Genomic DNA, 18,818 nt, shown 5'->3' on the forward strand with positions numbered 1-18,818 from the left:
CTTCCCATGTACTTTTCCCTTCCCTCTCCCATGTCTTAACGGCAGAGTACCGTACCGCTGTAGAGTACGAGTAAGGCGAGTGAGAGTAACGCTAGCGATCTCTTATGTAGTTGAGGTTCTCTTTCACAGGCCCCCTTCGAGAAGCGCTTCTTCGTGGGAAAACAAAGTGAGTCGATTTAATGTCATAAGAATCTCAACTACCCTTTTTAAATAGAACAAAAGTCTAAAGAGAAAATTTAACTTGTTACAAAATAAAAAATTCACCCCTCACTTAAATGCTGTAATAAAAAAAAAAAAAATTTAAAGAAACTACAAACTCCAAAAAAATGTCCTCCCCATAAAGCCCAAACCACAACTCCCTGCTCAATAATATAAAGTTTTAAGCCACACATATCATGCCATAATTTTACATACCTACACCCATTATACCCGCTCTCTACATTTGTATTATTTCATGTAAAAGCTAGATGTTATATACATGAGCACTGAAATATTCAGCGATCGCTAAATTTAATTTTTATTCATTAAATTCGCAATTTTAAGTTCAATCTATATGTTAATCACTTCTTAGGATCCTAATGCTCTTGTTTAGAATTAAATTTTGTCAGTTAATAGGATTATTCTATGTTTAAAAATAAAATTTATAATGTTGTCTAAAGTTGAGTAGAGTCCATAGGGAAGCCATGCGTCGTCGAATGTTATCTGTCGTGTAAAGTGTAGTCGCCTTTTAGGGATCGCCATAAATATATCTGGTCGATGGTGATCATGGTAGGGAGGGCAAGTCAGCTTGAACAACCGCTGACATAAAGGCACTACATCCTTGTTCGTCCTTATCTGTCCTTTGCTAGTCAATAGTCCGGTCCATTAGTCCTGTGGAGATCCTCGTACCCTTTAGCACGCGAAGTAATAAGATTTTGTTGTTCGTCTATAGAGCAAGTAGCAGCGTTCTTAAAACCTATCCCCGACCCCCCTCTACTGGTAACTCATGCCGGAACCAGCGCGTGCTCTACGTAGGCTACAAATTACACCAGCTCTCGAAACGTAGTTCGCTACAGTTGTTCGTATGTATAAATAGCTATAGCTATAGCTCTCTACGACTACGTATTTATGTATGTGTGCTTTGTATAAATATATATCTATATGCCTAGATGTATCCATATTCGTATCGTAATCGTAATATATTACAATGCTTGCTCAAACAAAAGGTTCGGTAAAATATATATCGAAATGTCTGGGGTTCCTCCAAGTCAACAGCATACCTTTATAAGAAGGGGCTGCCGATGGAGCTTGGGTGTCTTTTCTATGAGTTACGAGTATTGTATATATAGTAATTCATTCAGTCTCACAAATAGGAAAGTATTATTTATGTCGCTTATTTTAGTAGATTTCTGTAATTGTATAAAACGAATTTGAAATCGATTAAATTATGGCGAAAATAAATAAAAAGATGCTTCGCGAAATATTGCACAAAATGAAAAGAAATGAACAGATGATTGCACAACCAACAAATGTGAGATTAAAACCAAAGGAGAAATAAAAAATCAATTTTGTGTTTTTTGTATAATTTTGATTATCTTCTTTTATATTTTCCATGTATGTAGGCATGTCTCATCTTTTCTGCGTTTTGCTTTTCCTTAGAAATATTATGCGTATATATATAAATATTGCATATGCTTAGAAATCTTAAAGCTAGCTTAGCCTAGGCCTTACATGGCTAAAACATCTCATCGTCACTCGTTCCCTAACTCTCCTGCTTGCTTTGTATCAAATACAAAAATACAAAAACTTTTGCATAGTCTTAGTCTCAATTATCGGGATTCTTAAGAATTTCCCCGAACTCCCCACCCCGCGTATCTCGTACTTTACAAGACAAATACTTAAACATTACGAATTGGTGTTGTGTCTTACAGATCGAAGCCGAGCTCTGGGCTCAGCCTTTAATATACAGACCTTAGTGGCTAGTTTTATTAATATGCGCTAAATAGATTTATATCGATACTTAAAGCTAGTCAGCCTCATTAAGATTATAAGCTTAAGTTTATCTAAAGATTTCATATATAATATTCAGACGAAAACGAAGACTAATTGAGAGCGTAATTTTGGTAAAGTACAATACGAGCAAATTTTTTGGATTCGGTTTTTTGTTTGTGGTTAAAGGTCAAAGGTTAAAGGAGTTGGAGGAAGGTTGAGTGATTAAGGCGCAAAGTAGTTTGGGGGGAAATATCCTAGAGTGTGTAATTCTAACGTCTATATATTTTATATATATTTAGTGTGGTTTACAATATAATTCATATGTTTCGAAATACAAATACAATCGTAAATGTAAATGTGGACAAATGGAAACAGTCAAAAGCACCGATTTTTCAGCTAAGTTTTCTTTATGTTTTCTTTTTTTTCGTTTGTTGCTTAGTTTTTATATGTTTTTTTCCGTAATAATCATAGTAATCATAATAATGATAATGGTAATTGTAATCCCTAGTGGTCTATGTAATTATCTATAGCTAGGCGATACTAGTTCAACAGATGCCGAAATCCGAAATAAGGTTTCCTTCTATTTACAGTTTTGCTATCATTTGTTTGTTGCTGCTGTTCCGGTTGTGTATATTTAATAAAATACATATAAATATATATATATTCGTATGTATAATAATGATATATTCATATATAAAATACGTATATAAGCCTTTCAGATCTGTTCTTACTGTACAGAGATGATCGACCCTAAGCAAATGTATTTTCGGTTACGGTTTTATCGCGGGTTTCAGTGCTAACGAAATTCAAATAAGGCAACTTGAATCTATGTATTGTATGTGTTAATGTATCCTTATTAATCCTTTAACTTTTAACTGTGTAATCTACGTCTAAAGGTGCGCGCCTCAACAAACAAACAAACAAACAAACGGAGAGGAGGTGAGAGAACAAATCAGAACAGGAAAATGAAAATCGTCGAAAGTCAAGTCTAAATGCATTTTCTTTCTCTCGTTCTCAGTTTTCAGTTTTCCGCAAAATTCTCTTCTGCTGCCGGCTCCCCTTATTCTCCCATTAACAATCGCTTCCTGTTAACCAATTTCCTCACTTCCTTTTTATATGTACGGTGTGTATATATATAAAATATTTATCAAAAATAATATGCCTTTAGTGCTCTCCTGCCATGCTGATAATGATGAGAAGAAGAATTCATGGGATTGCCAATTGGTGAGATCTAGTTTTCATAGCGCGAAAATGAGTTTTCAATTTCAGGGGGGGAATTACGAAGGGGGGGGGGATCTTGAACTATATACAACTATATAATAATACCGTTACGTTTACTTGTGCTGCGTTTTCTTTTCTTTTTTGTTTTGTTCTGTTTTTTGAGGGGTGTCGTCTGTCTGTCTGCCTGTCTGTTCTTAACTCTATTTGATTTTATTGCACTTGGATTCCATCACTTCCTCTGGTCTGCAGCTGCTCCTTGAATATCTCGATGCAACTCCTACGTGCATTCGATGATCATGGGCTGGTTGGAGGACTCGATGACCGATGGCCTGCTCTCCTGCTCCTGCACATGCTGCCCATGCAGATACACCCCCGATTCTGGCAGGGATTTGAGTGCCTTGGGCGAATGTTGCTGCTGCTGTTGCTGTTGCATCTGCAACGCATGTGGGTGGCCAGCATGTTGCAGCAGGCGGCTGGGTGGCGAGTTCTGTTGGTGGTGCGACGGCGGCGGTGGTGGCAACTGGCTGGCGGTGGTCAGCAGCATGGGTGCACCACCCACTGCATGTTGGGCCATCAGCAGGTGGGGCGGTGGCTGCTGCTGTTGCTGCTGCTGCTGTGGCGCCATGTGGTTGCCCAGGGGTATCAATCGCGGCGGTGATTGAGCGCCTCCATTCGAGAGGTGCCTCAATCCCGGATGCACAGCAGGATGCATGTGCTGTGTCAGCTGCTCGTAGGCTTCTCTAGAGTCCGGTTCGGGATGGTCTTTATCTGTAGGGTATAATTTAACCATTAGTTAACCATCAGTTAGGAGGGGTTTACAAAAAGACCTACCCAAACACTCCGATGTGGCCGCTGCCGCCATGGCCAGCTCCTCCTCCAGATTGTTGGGCTTGCAGCTGGTGGTCTTCCAGTGGGTCCTCAAGCCCGAAGCACTGATGTACTTCTTATCGCAGCCCTGGCACACATAGGGTCTATCGTTCGTATGCAGCCTCTTGTGCAGCTTCAGATGCACAAACTGTGTGAACTTCTGGGGGCAGAGATCACAGGCATACGGCTTCTGACCGCTGTGCAGCCTCAGGTGAGTCTTTAGGTTCGAGGTGCTCGAGAAGCGCTTCTTGCAAATATCGCACTGATGCGGTTTCTCGCCCGTGTGCACCAGGTGATGTTTCTGCAGGTGCGCCAACTGGGTGAAGCTCTTGGTGCAAACGTTGCATTTAAAGGGTCTCTCCCCCGAATGAGTTCTCAAATGAACTTTGAGGTTGCTCAACTGACCGAAGGTCTTGCAGCACACATTGCACTCGTAGTGCATCTTGCCGTCCTTTTTCTTCAGAGGATAGGGCAGCGATCGGTAGCCGCGGGAGGCCAGGGAATTGGGACTCAGTGGGCTGCCGCTGCGTGGACACGAGTTGCCATCGGGACTCAGGCTGCTGGGCGGCGAGATCCTCAGCGGGGAGAGACGCTGCAGCGGGGTGAGGGGCTGCATGAGGGGGTGGTTCAGCATCTGGGTGCTCGTTTGCAGCAAATGGAGATTGGAGGCGGAACCGCCGCCACTCGAGGCATTCGACTGCCGGTCGAAGGGGGAATGCGAACTGTGCGGCGGCGAGTGGAAGGTCGAGGTGGCCGCCGCTCCATAGTGGGGATATCCCGGATAGCCGGGACTGGGCGAGTGATGACCACCCACCGCCTCTCCACCGCCCAAATAGGCAGCATGCCGCGACGGTGAAAAGATGACGTTGTGATGATGGTGACTGGGCGGTGGTGGCGAGCATTCTCCCTTGATCAGCGTACCCCTGGTCATCTCCTGTTCGCTGACCACCACTCCAACCGCCGAGGAGGAGGAGAGCTGCTGCTGGTCGGGATTCTGTCCCAGATTGGAGCTGCTGTCGGGACTCACGGCATTGCCGTATCGCTGCGACTTCTTGTAGCTGTAGGCCATCTCCGTGGGCGAAGTGGGCGGCGGTGTGGCCGCATTGGCCTGCCGACAGGCCGCCGCCGCTGCCGCCGCTTCCAGGCGATGTTGACCCGTCAGGATGGTCTCCAAAATGCTCGACGAGGGCTGCCCGAATCGCATGTACCGCTCTCCCGGCGGATCTGGCTCGTAGTAGGGCTTGCTCAGCGGGACAATGGTGCGCGACTGGCCACCGGAATTGTGCTCCAGTACGATGACCGTTGAGGAGGCGGGTTGCTGGTTGGATGGCTCACGTTCCATCACCCTTTCCCGCTCCCTCTCCCTTTCCATCATCATCACATGCTCATCGCCCAAGTGATGGGTGGTGGTCGAAGGGCAAATGGAATCGGGCTCCTGGTGCATCGCCTGATCCTCCTCCTCCTCCTGCGGATGATGGCAGGAGGACATCTCCATCTGGTCCACCTCCTTCACGCACGGCTCCTGCTTCACGCAGCTCTTGTTCTTGAACTCGTACTTCAGCGGCATCTTCACCTTGAACTTCCGGTACTCGTTCTTGTCCGCCTCACAAATGGGCGTGGCCGTGGGTGAACTATTTATGGAGCTCGTCGTCGTATTGGCCATAGTGATGGTCACCGGTGGCGATTGGCTCACTGGCTTCTGGGCCTGGGCAATCACCGTCTCCTTGGGAGCAATCGCCTTCTTCGAGCAGTCGAGCACATAGTTGTGTTCGCTTTCGCTGTCGCTGGAATCCTCGGGCGGCGTCAGGCCATCCTCGTGGCACTCGTTGCTGTGGTAGCCCTCATCCGAGCGCACCGACCGCACGCTGCCATCCTGGGGGGTCATCTGGTGGTCCAGGCCGGAGAGCGGAGATCCCGCCGTGTCCTTGTCGCTGCTGCTGGTTAAAGGCGATCGATCCTGGCCACCGATGATGACGGACGCGTGGCGACCGTGCTGGATGTGCGGGTGGTGGTGGTGCTGGTTGCAGGTGGTGGTGCTGGGCGAGGTGGTGCTGACATGGGCGGGCGGACTGGAGCGGCGGCAGGGGGGCGGGGGCGTGGCACCGGTGGTAGCGGCACCACCACTTCGCTCCGCTGCTCCCACCGGCAGATGGAGACCCATGACGTAGGTAATGTGACTCACGGCCACATCGGCGGGAATTTCCGGGGCAGGCATCGAGTAACGCGGCTTGCCATCCTCTCCCTCCGCCTCCCCCTCCGCCTCCGCCTCCCCCTCCTCCTCGTCGTCGACCTCCTCCTCCACCGCCTGCTTGCAGGCCCCAAAGATCGTCGTTTCGGGATCCACATCGTAGCCCAGGCGACTGGCAAAGTCCTTGCAGTACCACACCATCAGCTCCTCGTTGGGCAGAATGTCGCGGGTGGTGTAGAAGTAGATGTTCTCCTGGTGCTGACAGGCCACCAGGTTCATCACGGACAAACTATAGGCGGACGCCACGTAGCGCATCCAATTGGATTGCGAGCGATCGGAGCCATCCAGATAATAGTAGTCGTCGTCCTTGAAGATCTGCACGGAGACAACGAAAGAGAGCGGGAAGATGGGGGAATTTAGACTGATTCTGGAGAGTAATAGACAGAAGGAATAACGACACAAGACGCACAACAAGGAAGAAAGAAATATAGGTGCTAAGAGGAAAACAGATTTAGGGATGTGTTAATGAAATATTTTCAAAAACATAAAAGTATCTTTTAATTTACTTTTATATTGGTAAATATTCAAAAACACATCAGATAAATAGAGCAGTGCATGGTTAGTTACAGAAAGATAGTTTGTGCTGATTGGGGTTTTGGCTGGGTAGCTTAGGTGTAGTAGAGTTTAGGGGCTAAAGACAACAAATAGAAATCAAAGAAAGCATAAATCGTGAGTGGTACCTTAATATTCCCGTAGGTTATGTGGCGTGTTCCCTGCACCTGATTAACCACAATCAAATCGAATTGTTTTCCAAAATGCAAAAGTTAATTTTGAATTTTCGGTTTTTTGGTTAAACATATTTGTGTTCATTTTGGTTGGGTAATTTTTGGGATGGTTTAAGATTAGATCACATGAAATAAAAATTAAAGAGAAACGAGTTGGTTAGCGGCATGTTTTTTTTTTATTTTCGTCTGGATGATTGGATGGGGAAAGCATGTGATTTTGGTGATTTCTTATGACTTATTTAGGGCAACATTTAATACTCCTTTTTTTTGCGAAGGAGCTGTGATGTGACCGAAAACAAAGGCAAACAAAAGATGCAAGTGAATTGAAAGCCCACAACAGATGCTTAGCCCTTCGATGCATGAGAAGCATTTAAGGAGATGATGGAGATGCTTACCCGCCAGAAATAGCGCGCCTTATTCTTATCATTGGGATAGTTTGAGGTTGGAATGCCTTCGAATGGGCCGAAGCGAGTGCCACGTGGGATGACCCCGCTGCTCCAAACTCCTTCAGTCTGTAAATGAAATAAGTAATGGGAATATAGAGGTTAGTTTTGGGTTTTTTTGTGGAGTTTATTTAAGTGATTTGTATAAGTGATTTTATAAGAAAGTCCCTTCTCACCTTAACATTTGGCGTTGAGTAGACCATGGATGACTTGAGCGTCAGGCTGCGCGGCAGCGTCTTGTCCGCCCGATTGGGCAGCCCCCGCTCCGCCTGGACATCCGGCACCAGGTAGACCGCCAGCCGCTGGAAGTCCTCCTCCCGCATCCTGGTCACATCGTAGTCCTGATTGCCATCCGGCGACGGACTGCGACTTCGACTGCGACTGCGCGCCCTTCTCGCCGATAGTTTGTGATGCGGATGCGGGTGCGGATGTGGCTGGGCATGGGCATGAGGATGCGGATGCTGCTGGTGCGGATGCGGATGTGAGTGGCTGATGGCTCCTGCCTGCTGCTGCTCCTGCGGATTCTGTGGCTGCTGCTGCTGCTGCAGATGGGTGTGGTTGTGATGTCCATGCATGGCGACTATAGCTAGATTGTTGCTCAGCTAACGCAATATATATATGCTGGATTATATATATATAATAGTATATATATATATAGGGGGTTCAGTGGTTGCTGCTTATTCTGCTAGTTGTTTGTGGTTGAAGTTTTACTTGATCTGGAATGGCAAAAAGGAGGGGGAGAAATACGTTTTAAATATAGACATAATTTGGCGCTATAAATAGAGGCGCCTATCACCCTCTATACCTGCATAAACCCTCTACCACCCCCCCGGAAAAGCTCCTCTGAATTTTCACAGTGTTGCATTCGTGTTATCGTCACTGCAAAAAGCTAACTACAAAACGGCGACGAGTAGCGAGTGAAGACGGGGGGTCATCCAGAAAACGGGGGAATGGTTGGTGGTGCAGTTCAAGATTGCGGCCTTAGTGGAGGTTACACGTTCACGTTCAGGGGCACAAACCACCCACCACCCAACCCCCACCGCTTCACCGGTTGGTTTGGGAAAATGAAATGAAAATTCCTCGAAGACAACAACTCACTTGAATTATTCTCCTTCATTTGGCTGCCGTTTTCTGCGCTTTGTACTCTCGTTCTGCATTTGCATTGGACTTTCCCTACATTGCTTTCAAACTTAGTTAAAATATAGGTATCATTTGTGTTTTTTTTCTTCGGGTTCTTAATTATTATAGAGCTGCTAATTGATTGTGGGTTCTTTATTTTGCTGTTTTGTTCTCCTTGCACTGATTCCGATATTTTGCTTTCAATTTGAATTTTAATTTCGGTCGCTTGGTTTGGTTGGCCCGCAAATTACGCATCACTTTCTGTTTCGTTCTCTCGTTACGCATACGCCGTGTGGCCTGCCGCCTGCCTCGGAATATTTTTCCGCCTGGCTTGACAATCTGCGGCGAACCTTTTGCTGCTCAGCCAGCATTCTTATTCGCACTGCGACATTCAGGTTTTTTTCGAAATTCGACAAGCGAAACTTAAAATTAAAACCAAATGCAATTGCGGCAACGACAACGAAAGAAAACGCACAAAGATTGCGGAAAATATTTATAAGATTTTTCGGTTTTTCTTTTTGTTTGCAATTTTTTTTATAGTTTTGTGAAGAAGAGCTAGGGAAACGTTGACGCCGCCAACCGAGAGTTCCTACTACTGACCCACATCCAACCGGCATAGACCCCAAAAAAGCTCAAAATTGCACTCACCCACACACACACACGGCCGCACAAATACAGGGACAACTACCGGCATTGCAGCGATACAGTTTTCACTGCAATACGAACGCATCCCGTCGAAAAGATTCTCAAATTCTCTTCTCGCTCGGAAAGTTCTCCGCCAGAGAGGGTTGGGAAAACGCTTTCTGGCGAAAGCTTCTCGCTCGGTGGCTCGGTGGTGCGGCTAGTGGTTGCAGCGGTGGTTCATTGGTGGTTGCTTGTCGATTATTTCGAATGTTAGTTTCCTACACTTTTTTTGTATTTATTATTTCCTTTTCAGACATTATTTTCAGCTGCGCAATCATGAATTTATTGTGCAAGGCTGGCCAATCTATTCCTTCCTAGAAATGGGGAAGTTGTGTTGGGTTGGGTTTGAGGGGTTTCTTAACAGTCTGTTGAGAGACCAAACATTGCGTGATCACTTTATTTTGATTACATAAATTTATAGAGGGTATACTACTTTGTTAAGGGGCAATAAATGATCATGATAAATTATCAGATCCTTAAATGCTTAAAAAATACAACAGAAAAAAAACATAAACTTCTTTATTTTAATATGTATAGAAGGTATTATGATATGGGAAACATAATATAAATATTTAAAGAATCTTTCCAATTAATACAAATAATGTTATTTCTATATTTAGAAACAAGGACGTTTGCTCAAAAACCCCATCTTAAATAAACACTGCAAACTTACCTACTCTGATCAATCTAAAAAGGGAATTTCCCATTAGATCCCTGGACTATTTGCAGCAGGAAATACCAGGAACTCTCGTTCTTATCGCTGCGCTAAGCTCGACCATTAATTCAAAACGTTATCGCGCCCCCCAATCAAGTTGAGTGCTTGAATCGCATAACCAGGAAGTTCACTTTGATGGCCACTCGTGGGGGGTGGGATTGTTGTGTGGACTCACCCAATCTGTATAGATATATGAACAATAAATACGGCTATATATGAACCATATACGTATTCAACTCCCCCTGGGCAAGCCTCTCCAAGTTCTCAAGTGGCCAAAAGGAGCTACCAATTGGCTGTGATCCCGACCGCTCGTCGAACTGCACGCACGTAGAATGCGAAATGCGAATTGCGAAATACGAATACGATTTTTCCGAGCCCCGGCGATCAAATGCGACACGGATGCAAAATTGCAACACGACTAAGTATGTGAGTCTCGATGTCGGTATGTAATTGTGCTTGAATGATGCCTAATGCACTTGCACTTGCACTTGCGAATTGCATTTTGATTCTGTTCTGTTCTGTATTCTGCGAGTGCGGAAATGTGCGAAAACGATCTGCAGAAAGTGATTTCTGGCTGCTCGTGATTTTCCCATCCCTTGTCTGTGTTTCTATTTTATATTGTGTGTGGGTTTCTGCCAGCTGGCGCCGTCAGCCAAAAATATGCAGACGAAATGAGGAAGAAGCTACAGAGGTGGATCCAACAAGATACTTTCGATTTTAAGAGAGAGAACGGGGGAGGGGGGATTGCCAAGCAACCCTTTGCGCAATTTACAGATGCGTTCGGCACACTAGGAAGTCGAAAGTCTTGTCATGCATACCGTACAAAAATCAACAATATTCTAGTTAAATCAACAAACTGCAATCGTGAGTGTAAAACTGCAGATAGCGCGCCAAAAAGCTTTTCGCTATCGCTGTGAAAATGAAAATAAACAGCTGCACACACACATCATCATACGACATTAGAAACAAAAAGTAAAAATCGGTTGGCGCTTTGCGTTTCTAATCATCGCACAATTGCATTTGAAGGACACACACTCGACGCGAGCGAAATTAAAAATAAATAGCGTACTCAGACCAAGAAATAATCATAAAAATGAAATAAAACAGGAGAGGGAGAGGCAATTGGCCAGTAGCATTCAGCATTCAGCGTTCAACATTCAACATTCAACTTGAACGCTGACGACCCGTGATAAGAGCTCGGCCACATTGCGCATACGCCATGTATGCCGACTGGCGACCAGTGAAAAGAAAGAAACTTCCGCGAAGCTCCTATGCTCTCGCCATGCATCGATCTTTATCAAATTGAAATGCGGGAAGCGATTCTAACCGAATAGAACTGAGTAGAACAGAACCCCAAATGGGGTCTCATAGTTCGCTCAAGGACAAAGTGAACTGTACTAACCGCATTAGTGCACTACCTATATATATATACTATCTATATGTATGTGCACGTTCAGCTGATAACTGCACTCTGCCGTAGCGCCGCAGTCATAAATATACCGCCATCTCACTCTATCTAAGTAGGAAATCAGCGGAGCTAAGTAGTTTCGATGAATAAACAAATTTAACGATGTATTTTTTCAAGTGTAATGTAAATATTTATTATTTAGCCATATGCAAGGCATGGAAGTGCTTCGTAGAGGAGCTACTGTCTTTGGAAAGGGAATTTAAAAAAGTCTTAAGATTTTGGGAAAAAATAAAAGATATTCTGGAAAAAATATAAATTATTTTTATAAGGTTTAAAAAATAAAATCTTTCTTTTAAAATTGTATTTTTTCATTTATTAAATTGTGGATCTAAAAAACAAAAAGTACATCAAAGAAAAGTGGTTTACTCCTGTTTACTATCAATTAATTTTATGATTCCTTGTTTATTTGGTATTTCTGTTAATCTAAGCAATAATAATACCTATCAAAGGCGGAACCAGGAATTGTAGAATTTCTGTTTACACATTCTTAGATCTTTTCCCAAGGCCTGATCTATTATGACATCGAATTCGCTACACTTTCGAGGCGACTTTAGCATGGGATTCGCTTTGCCTTTACTTGTAGATGCAATACCCGATATTACTCGCAGTTAATCCATATTTTCTATTGTTGGCCAAGATGATTTGCAGTCATTCAGTTCCTAATACAGGGTGTGTGCGATGGAGAGGGCGCAACCCGGAAATGTAAAATGTAAAGGGGTGGAAGGCGGGTGGAAAAACGGGGGAAGAACGGGGAGTTCGCATTTAGTTTTATGTGCATGCAAAACGAAACGAAAAGCGAAAAACGAAACGTGGGGGGTGGTGAGGTGGGGCAGCTGATAAAATAAAATTGCGAGCTATTTGTTTCTCTCTCTCTCTCGCTCTCTCTTTGGCTGTCTGTGTAATAATAATTTGTGTGAGCTTTTCAGCGAAAAAGGGAACAAAGGGGGTGGTTGGGGGGGTAAGGAAAGCCGTGGGAGGGTGGGGCGTTTGGCTAGAGCATCATCATAACCTTGAGTCACAAGTCGAGAATGTGCATGCGAATTGAATGCGAAAACAACAAAAATTGCCGCAATCGTCTCACTCATCCGCATTGCAAAAATAAATAAAAACAAGAGAAGGGGGTAGGAGGGTAGGGGGATGCAGGGTGCACAGTGGGTGTGTGCAGGTGATTATCTAATCAGAGTGCTGTGAAATTAATATCAGCATTTCAAGGACATTGAACAAAAGGTATGCCAGTTATTTGTGTTTTTATGCTGATGATTCTGCTATTCAGCCACCCACTACCAGCACCACCCACTCATAATCCACCCCCATTTTGCCTGGTTAGATATTGTGTTGCGGTTTCGTTGCACTTTAACCTTGAAAAATATTGTGCATTCTTTTGTTTTTGTTGGTGCCATTACTTTGATTTGCGCATGAGCAAAAACGAGTGCAATTCCCACCCCACAAGCGAGAGTGAGAAAAGGCGATTGAACCGCTCCCACTCTCGAGAAAAAAGCACTTAACCGATTCCCACTGTACAGTCAAGTCGTTTGCGATTTTGGCAGTTAATAATCGTAAATTATAAATCAATTTAAAATTCAGTCGAGCACAGAGAAAACAAAAAAATAAAAGCGAAAGTATATTAAATAAACAAATGATAAATGCAAAACAATAACGAAAAACATTTGTACACTTTTTGTACCACATTCAATGCAAATTCTCCAAAGTCAAATGCAAAAACGAAAGTATTTAATTAAACAATTCTGAAGAATTACGTTCATTCATTTTATTGTTGTTGAATATAATTGAAATAAATGTGCAATGTGTTTGATTTTCGTTCTTACATTTGCATAACAAATTATTTGGAGCTGAGAAACAAGATAATTTAAATAACATTTTAAGATATTCAAATTTAGGTAAGAATTTGCTTCATTTATTTTTTTTATAGACTTATTTTCATACTTTTGTTATATAACTTGGGGACTTGCTGCTCTACTGAATTATCTTTTTGTCTTTGACTAATTGTTTTTCCAACTTTTACTGCTGCCTTTGTAAATGATAATAAATCAATAGAAATGTTTTCTGTTTTTTCTATTTATTCTATTTACTCAGGCTTTGCCCTTGAGTTTGCTGCTGATTACATATATATTCTCCATTTTGCTTTGACGTAGGTCAAATAACCATAAATTAAGTGCTATTTTCGAAGGGGAAACCGCCCCCTTCTGGCCCTTTCCCCCTCTTCGCCCAGCATTCTTCTTATCAATGCAGTTTACGCTTCGAGTGTTCATTTTTTAGCTTCGCTAAGCTTTTGGTTGCACTTTGCTTCCTTATCAGTTGGCAATTTTCGCCCTATTGCGCAGTGAAAGTTTTCCATTTGCATTCAGTTGTTGCTATTGCTATTGTTGTTCTTGATATAATAAATGTAAATGTGTTTGTTTGCTGTTTAATTAGAAATGATTAAACTTTGAAATTTAGATTGGCAATAGATACACAGCGGAATAAATGCAGTTGAAGGGCATTTCCGTTTTATACTGTCGCTATCTTTAAGTGTTTCAGGAGATACAGTATACAGTGGGCAAATATTTATTTTAAACTTCTATTGCAAGACCTCCTGTGCCGTGGCTTACATCATCGTCTAGTGTACAAAAGGGTTAACGAACCCAAAGGTCAAATGCTTTTTACCCAGACTCAGGCGTCGCCGTCGACGCAGGCAGAGGCGCAGCAGCGATGAGGCAATGCAAATTCAACTGCAGCCAAATGATGTTCCTGATGATGTCATGGCTACCAGCAAAAAGGAAAAAGGGGAAAAATACACAAAAAAGAACAATAAAATGCCTGTTTATCCTGCGGCGAAAATCAATAAACCACATGCTGAAACAAACAATTAAAAGCGGAGAACTTTTAAGTAGAAAAAACAAACCAAAAGCGGGAAGCGAAAAAGATGTCTTCTTTGAGGACAGCTCATTGTGGCCGACAGACAGACAGACGGATCAGGACACGTCGAAAGGAAGCGGCTTAAATCCATAATCCTGTGGGCGACACATTACCTTGACGACAGTTCCGAACGGAACGGAACGACAACAAACACGACCTACGACAAAGCGATTGAAAATGCGCATAAATTCGACAAAGGAGCAGCCAGTGTCTGCCTCCCATTTGGCCAAAAAGGGGGGCGGGACCGTTGAGATTGGTTGCCAGACCATGACAACAACAAAAAAGTCAAAGTAAAAAAAAACATACACTCGAACAGGGCAAAAAAAGCAAATACAACAAAAATAAGGGCCAGACAACAGAAAAGGCGAACGACCCTTTTCAGGCATTTTCAGACGCCAGACGACGCCATCAATGTGGATGTGACTACACTGGAAGAAATTACAGTGGCTTATATAACAATATATGGCATATATCCTTTTCAACTTGTAATATTTTTAACCAAATAATTTTAAAAGCCAAAGAAAGAAAAAGTATTTAAGTAAAGAAATTATATATTTTCCTACAAAAACTATATATATAGAATGTTATTTGAGAATGGAATTTAGTTATTCCTGTTTTGTTCTTTTTTCTCAAATAATAATTTTTGTTAATTATTGTAGATGTTCTGAGGGATCTGAACTAATTGAAAGGCCTCTATTTTTTTCAAGTGCACTCCGTAATGTTGGGGCAGGGCCCAGGCTTCCAGCTCAGTCGACTTCGGCTCATTATCCTTTTCGCTTTCCATACATAAATCGCTGGCGCTGCGGCTGGCGTTCAATGAACTCCGCCGGGCACGTACGGTCGTCGTACCCGGGCAAATGGATACACACCCAATACGGAAAGCGAAACACACACAGGACGATGACGATGACGTCGACGGTGGCAGAGGCAGAGGCAGAGGCTGTGACTGTGACTGTGGCAGAGGCAGAAACAGAAACAGAGGCAGCGACGCAGGCAGCAGACAGACGCGAAGGTCCTGGCGAAACTTGGGCTGGGTTCGCAGCTCCTTTTTGGTCCTTTTGCGTCTCTCGTGAACGTGGACTTGACAGTGTGCAGCGTGGAAAACTCCACTCCAATCGGTCGTGGAAACTCCGGTCGTGACTGCGCTGCCACTGAGGGCAAGGACCTGCCGACCGCCGACTGCAGACTGCAATTGAGCCGAGCTTCTGCGCCGACGTCATCGTCTGCCCAGGCAGGCGCAGCAAAAGCAAAGTTTCACTTTTAATTTTTTCCACCCATTCAGCAAAAGCGCCCCACGACCAAGGCCATGCGAGCGAAAGAGACAACGGCTGGTGTTTGTGTCTGGGACATAAGGATATGAGGGTTTTGGGCTGGGTTGGGTTCCTCCCGGGCGGAGTGCATTACTGAACTGAACCGAACCGAGCTGAACTGTAGAGAAAGGTTGTTGAACTGCGTCGGCAGAGGCGAACTTTCACAGGGAGCCCAAAGGAAAGGCAGTGCCATAGGACATGGTCAGCACAAAAGCAAAAGTAGATTTTATGCTAAAAAAAAAAAGGGACCTAACCTGTAGTTACCTCAGGTATATTGGGCCCCCTTCATAGATCATTTCACAATTCCTTATAAGAATAATCAGTTAAGAACCCCCACCTTTTAGTTACCTCTTTTTCTTGGTTATTGCACAATTCAAACTCAGTCTCTCTGTGTGTCTCAGTCTTAGTGGCTCTGTTTCAGGTGTTGGCCAGCTTTTGGTTTTGGCTCTTTAAGCGCGACTTGAAGAAACTGATGTTGGCGAAGGTGTCGCGAAAGTAGATGCGATCGAAGTATAATGGTCTGCGCTGGTCGGCGTGTGAACACATTGCACCAATTGGTGGTATCTCGGGATACTTAATACGATACATTGACTTAGGGCGAGCTTAACACTTAACTAACGCACTTAAGCACTCTATGTACTATTCTTAACGCCTTTCGTTTGCTGATTGAACACATTTGTGGCTGTGGTTGTGGCTTTAGCATTAGCTTTCAGCTACTATATGTATATATATTTATGTGCACGGGATGTCCTGCTGATTTTCTCTGCCGATTTTGGTCCACGCAACGCGGCTGTGCCATGAGACATGACCTGCCCAACGCGTTAACATCCCGAGTCAGGACTGAAATAACGAGCAGCTGCAAAAGCTGCCAGCTCCCTTCGATTTCAGTCAAAAGCGGCAGCGAAGTTGGCTGCAGCGCCGGCTTCTCTGCCCGCCGAGTGCTTCTCTACTGCAGACAGTAAACAAGGTGGCTCTTTGTGAGTGGGGGTGGGGATGGGGGTTGGGGTGTGGAGGCCATTGCTATTGGCACTTGCACTTGGCATCAACTGAACTCGCCCAGTGCGAAACAATAACAACAACAAGAACAGGAACAGGGGCAGCACGTCGGCGGCAGCAGCGCAGCAAGGGCGGCACTTTTCAGCAGAGCTCCGATTCGGGTTCGGATTCAGACATAAAATCGAGTTCGTATTCGGTCAACGTCGGATTTTTTAGGGGGTGGATCTCTGTCTGGGGCAGAAAAGGCCACAGACAGAGTTTATTTTAAAACATATTGGGTAAGGTCAGGCAAAGGATTTTTGGAACTACTGGCTCATCCTAAAGTGATGGAAATTTGGGATCCTAGCTCATCTACTAAAATGTATATAAAATATAATAATTTCAAGATATTCCCTAAAGTTCGAATATCTTTATAATTAAATTCGACTTCATTTATTTGCATTTGTTATAACTGTGTTTAGAAACGTATACCAAAGTTATATATATTTTCTAAGCTACTGGCGTATTTTTTCTAAGTGCATTGCAGACATGACAAAGCTCTTATTGCAGTCTCTCGCTGCACTCTCTTCTAACCCAAATTCTCTCTGGCTTTCCACTGCAACGCATGCTCTGTTTACGGGGTTGTTGTGTTGCATTCGATTGCAAATTGACCGTTGACAATGAACTAGAGCTAAAGCCGGAAGTCTCGCTGCCAGGGACATTATGCAAAACTATTCGCCAGAGCTTCAGAATAAGACCTCCTCAGAGTTCATTTCAGCGGTCGGTCTGTCTTTGTGTGAACTTAACCGCCAGCGAAATAAACATAAAGTACGCCAAGCACGTTTTTTAATGGCCAGCGACATAAAACTGTAAAGCCGTAAAGTGATAGGTGGAGTACAGCCGGTGAATGTACCGTTAGGTTAATAAAAAGCCATTTTGTCATAGTCAAATTACGAGGGGCCGGTAAATTGGGGGATTACGTATTCATGGCGCGTAAATGAGCATAATTTGATTTCCAGTTCTATAGAGAAGTGGGGGGCCTAGACAAATAGTTGGGCAACTCCAACCTCCCACCATCTAACCTCTATCTGACCATCAATTATCGGCTGGTTTTTCTATCAATACACTGGCAGAAAAATTTGGGAAACTCACATTTCTATAGAATGGGATTATAGCAAAGATTCTTATTGATTTTAATATTTTTTAAAAAATGAAAGAATCGTTTTAGTTATACAATAATCACTCTTAGTTAAGATTGGTATTTTTTTTAAGATTATATATTTTTCTGAGTGCGCAATGTCACAGTCGTTGCACAGAAAACAATAACAACGGCGACAACGACACCAACAACAATGTGGGCATTTACAGCTAAACACGATAGTGTCAAAGCAGCAACAACAAAGGCGACAAAGGCAACAAAACAACAACATTGACACAGAACCTGTCGCAGCAAAGTTCAACGTCAAGTGGGTTCGTATCTCGGCTTCGGCTTCGGTTTTAACTTCGGCTTTAGCTTCGGCTTCGGTTTTTTAGCTCTGCGCATGCGCATATGCTCTCTCCTCTCTCCGCAGTACGTATGTGTGTGTCTGTGTGCTTTGGTTATAACGCGCTTGAGTAGGTCGGTCATTGAACTTGTTTTCTTTTCATCTGCTGCTGCGCTGCCACTTCTTGCGCTCCATTCTTTTGCTTGGCCACACTTTCTTCCTGGTTCGCTCTTTCTTTACTTCTACCTGTGTATCCCACCTGTGCGTCGGCGTTCTCTTTAATACAGGGGCTCTCTTAAGCCTCTTTTTTTCTTTACCTGGGAAGCTGCCGTGGATGACTTGGCAGCTCCTCCTCTTCCTCTTCCTCATCCCAAAACCCCATTCCCCATCGCTATCCTCTTGTGCGTGGCAAGTGGCCAAGGTAGCAACAAATTCAACCGAAGATGCAGCTCCAGCAGAAAGCAAAAGGCAAGAAGAACCGCCCAAGGTAAGACCACGAGCGAGTCAATAACCCTGGCTGAACAAAAAAAAGCTGGCCAAGAGTAAGAGTGATTTGATTCCCTTTTCATCAGGCCTTAGAAGTGGCAGAAGACCGGGCCTAACAACACCGTAGAAAAAACTTTTATTTGATATAAGTGATATATACCCTATTAAATATGAGTTCTTTAAAAT

General features: G+C 43.8%; 1 protein-coding gene across 2 annotated transcripts; it reads right to left on the reverse strand.

The window, feature by feature from the left end:
- Positions 1-1,175: 1,175 nt before the first annotated feature.
- Positions 1,176-9,177, reverse strand: Blimp-1 (PR domain zinc finger protein 1). 2 transcript variants are annotated; one of them, XM_017156940.3, is made up of 6 exons: positions 8,574-9,177; positions 7,652-8,191; positions 7,428-7,544; positions 6,988-7,026; positions 4,024-6,622; positions 1,176-3,960 (listed from the first exon to the last, which is right to left on the reverse strand). In XM_017156940.3, exons 2-6 carry the CDS (start codon positions 8,048-8,050, stop codon positions 3,470-3,472), a joined length of 3,645 nt encoding a protein of 1,214 aa, XP_017012429.2. In that variant the 5' UTR covers positions 8,051-8,191; positions 8,574-9,177; the 3' UTR covers positions 1,176-3,469. The 2 variants fall into 2 exon arrangements, with proteins under 2 accessions (XP_017012429.2, XP_070070761.1); XM_070214660.1 differs by lacking the exon at positions 6,988-7,026 and having other exon boundaries at positions 1,179-3,960.
- Between the last annotated feature and the right edge of the window lie 9,641 nt (positions 9,178-18,818).

This window comes from Drosophila takahashii, chromosome 3L (assembly GCF_030179915.1).
Source record: "Drosophila takahashii strain IR98-3 E-12201 chromosome 3L, DtakHiC1v2, whole genome shotgun sequence".
NCBI lineage: Eukaryota > Metazoa > Arthropoda > Insecta > Diptera > Drosophilidae > Drosophila > Drosophila takahashii.

Coding starts and splice junctions, on each gene's coding strand:
- Blimp-1 (XM_017156940.3), bottom strand. CDS start 8,050: ATGCATGGACATCACAACCACACCCATCTGCAGCAGCAGCAGCAGCCA. Junction 6,623..6,987: donor TAACCTACGGGAATATTAAG/GTACCACTCACG, acceptor GTCTCCGTGCAG/ATCTTCAAGGACGACGACTA. Junction 3,961..4,023: donor GGCCACATCGGAGTGTTTGG/GTAGGTCTTTTT, acceptor TATACCCTACAG/ATAAAGACCATCCCGAACCG.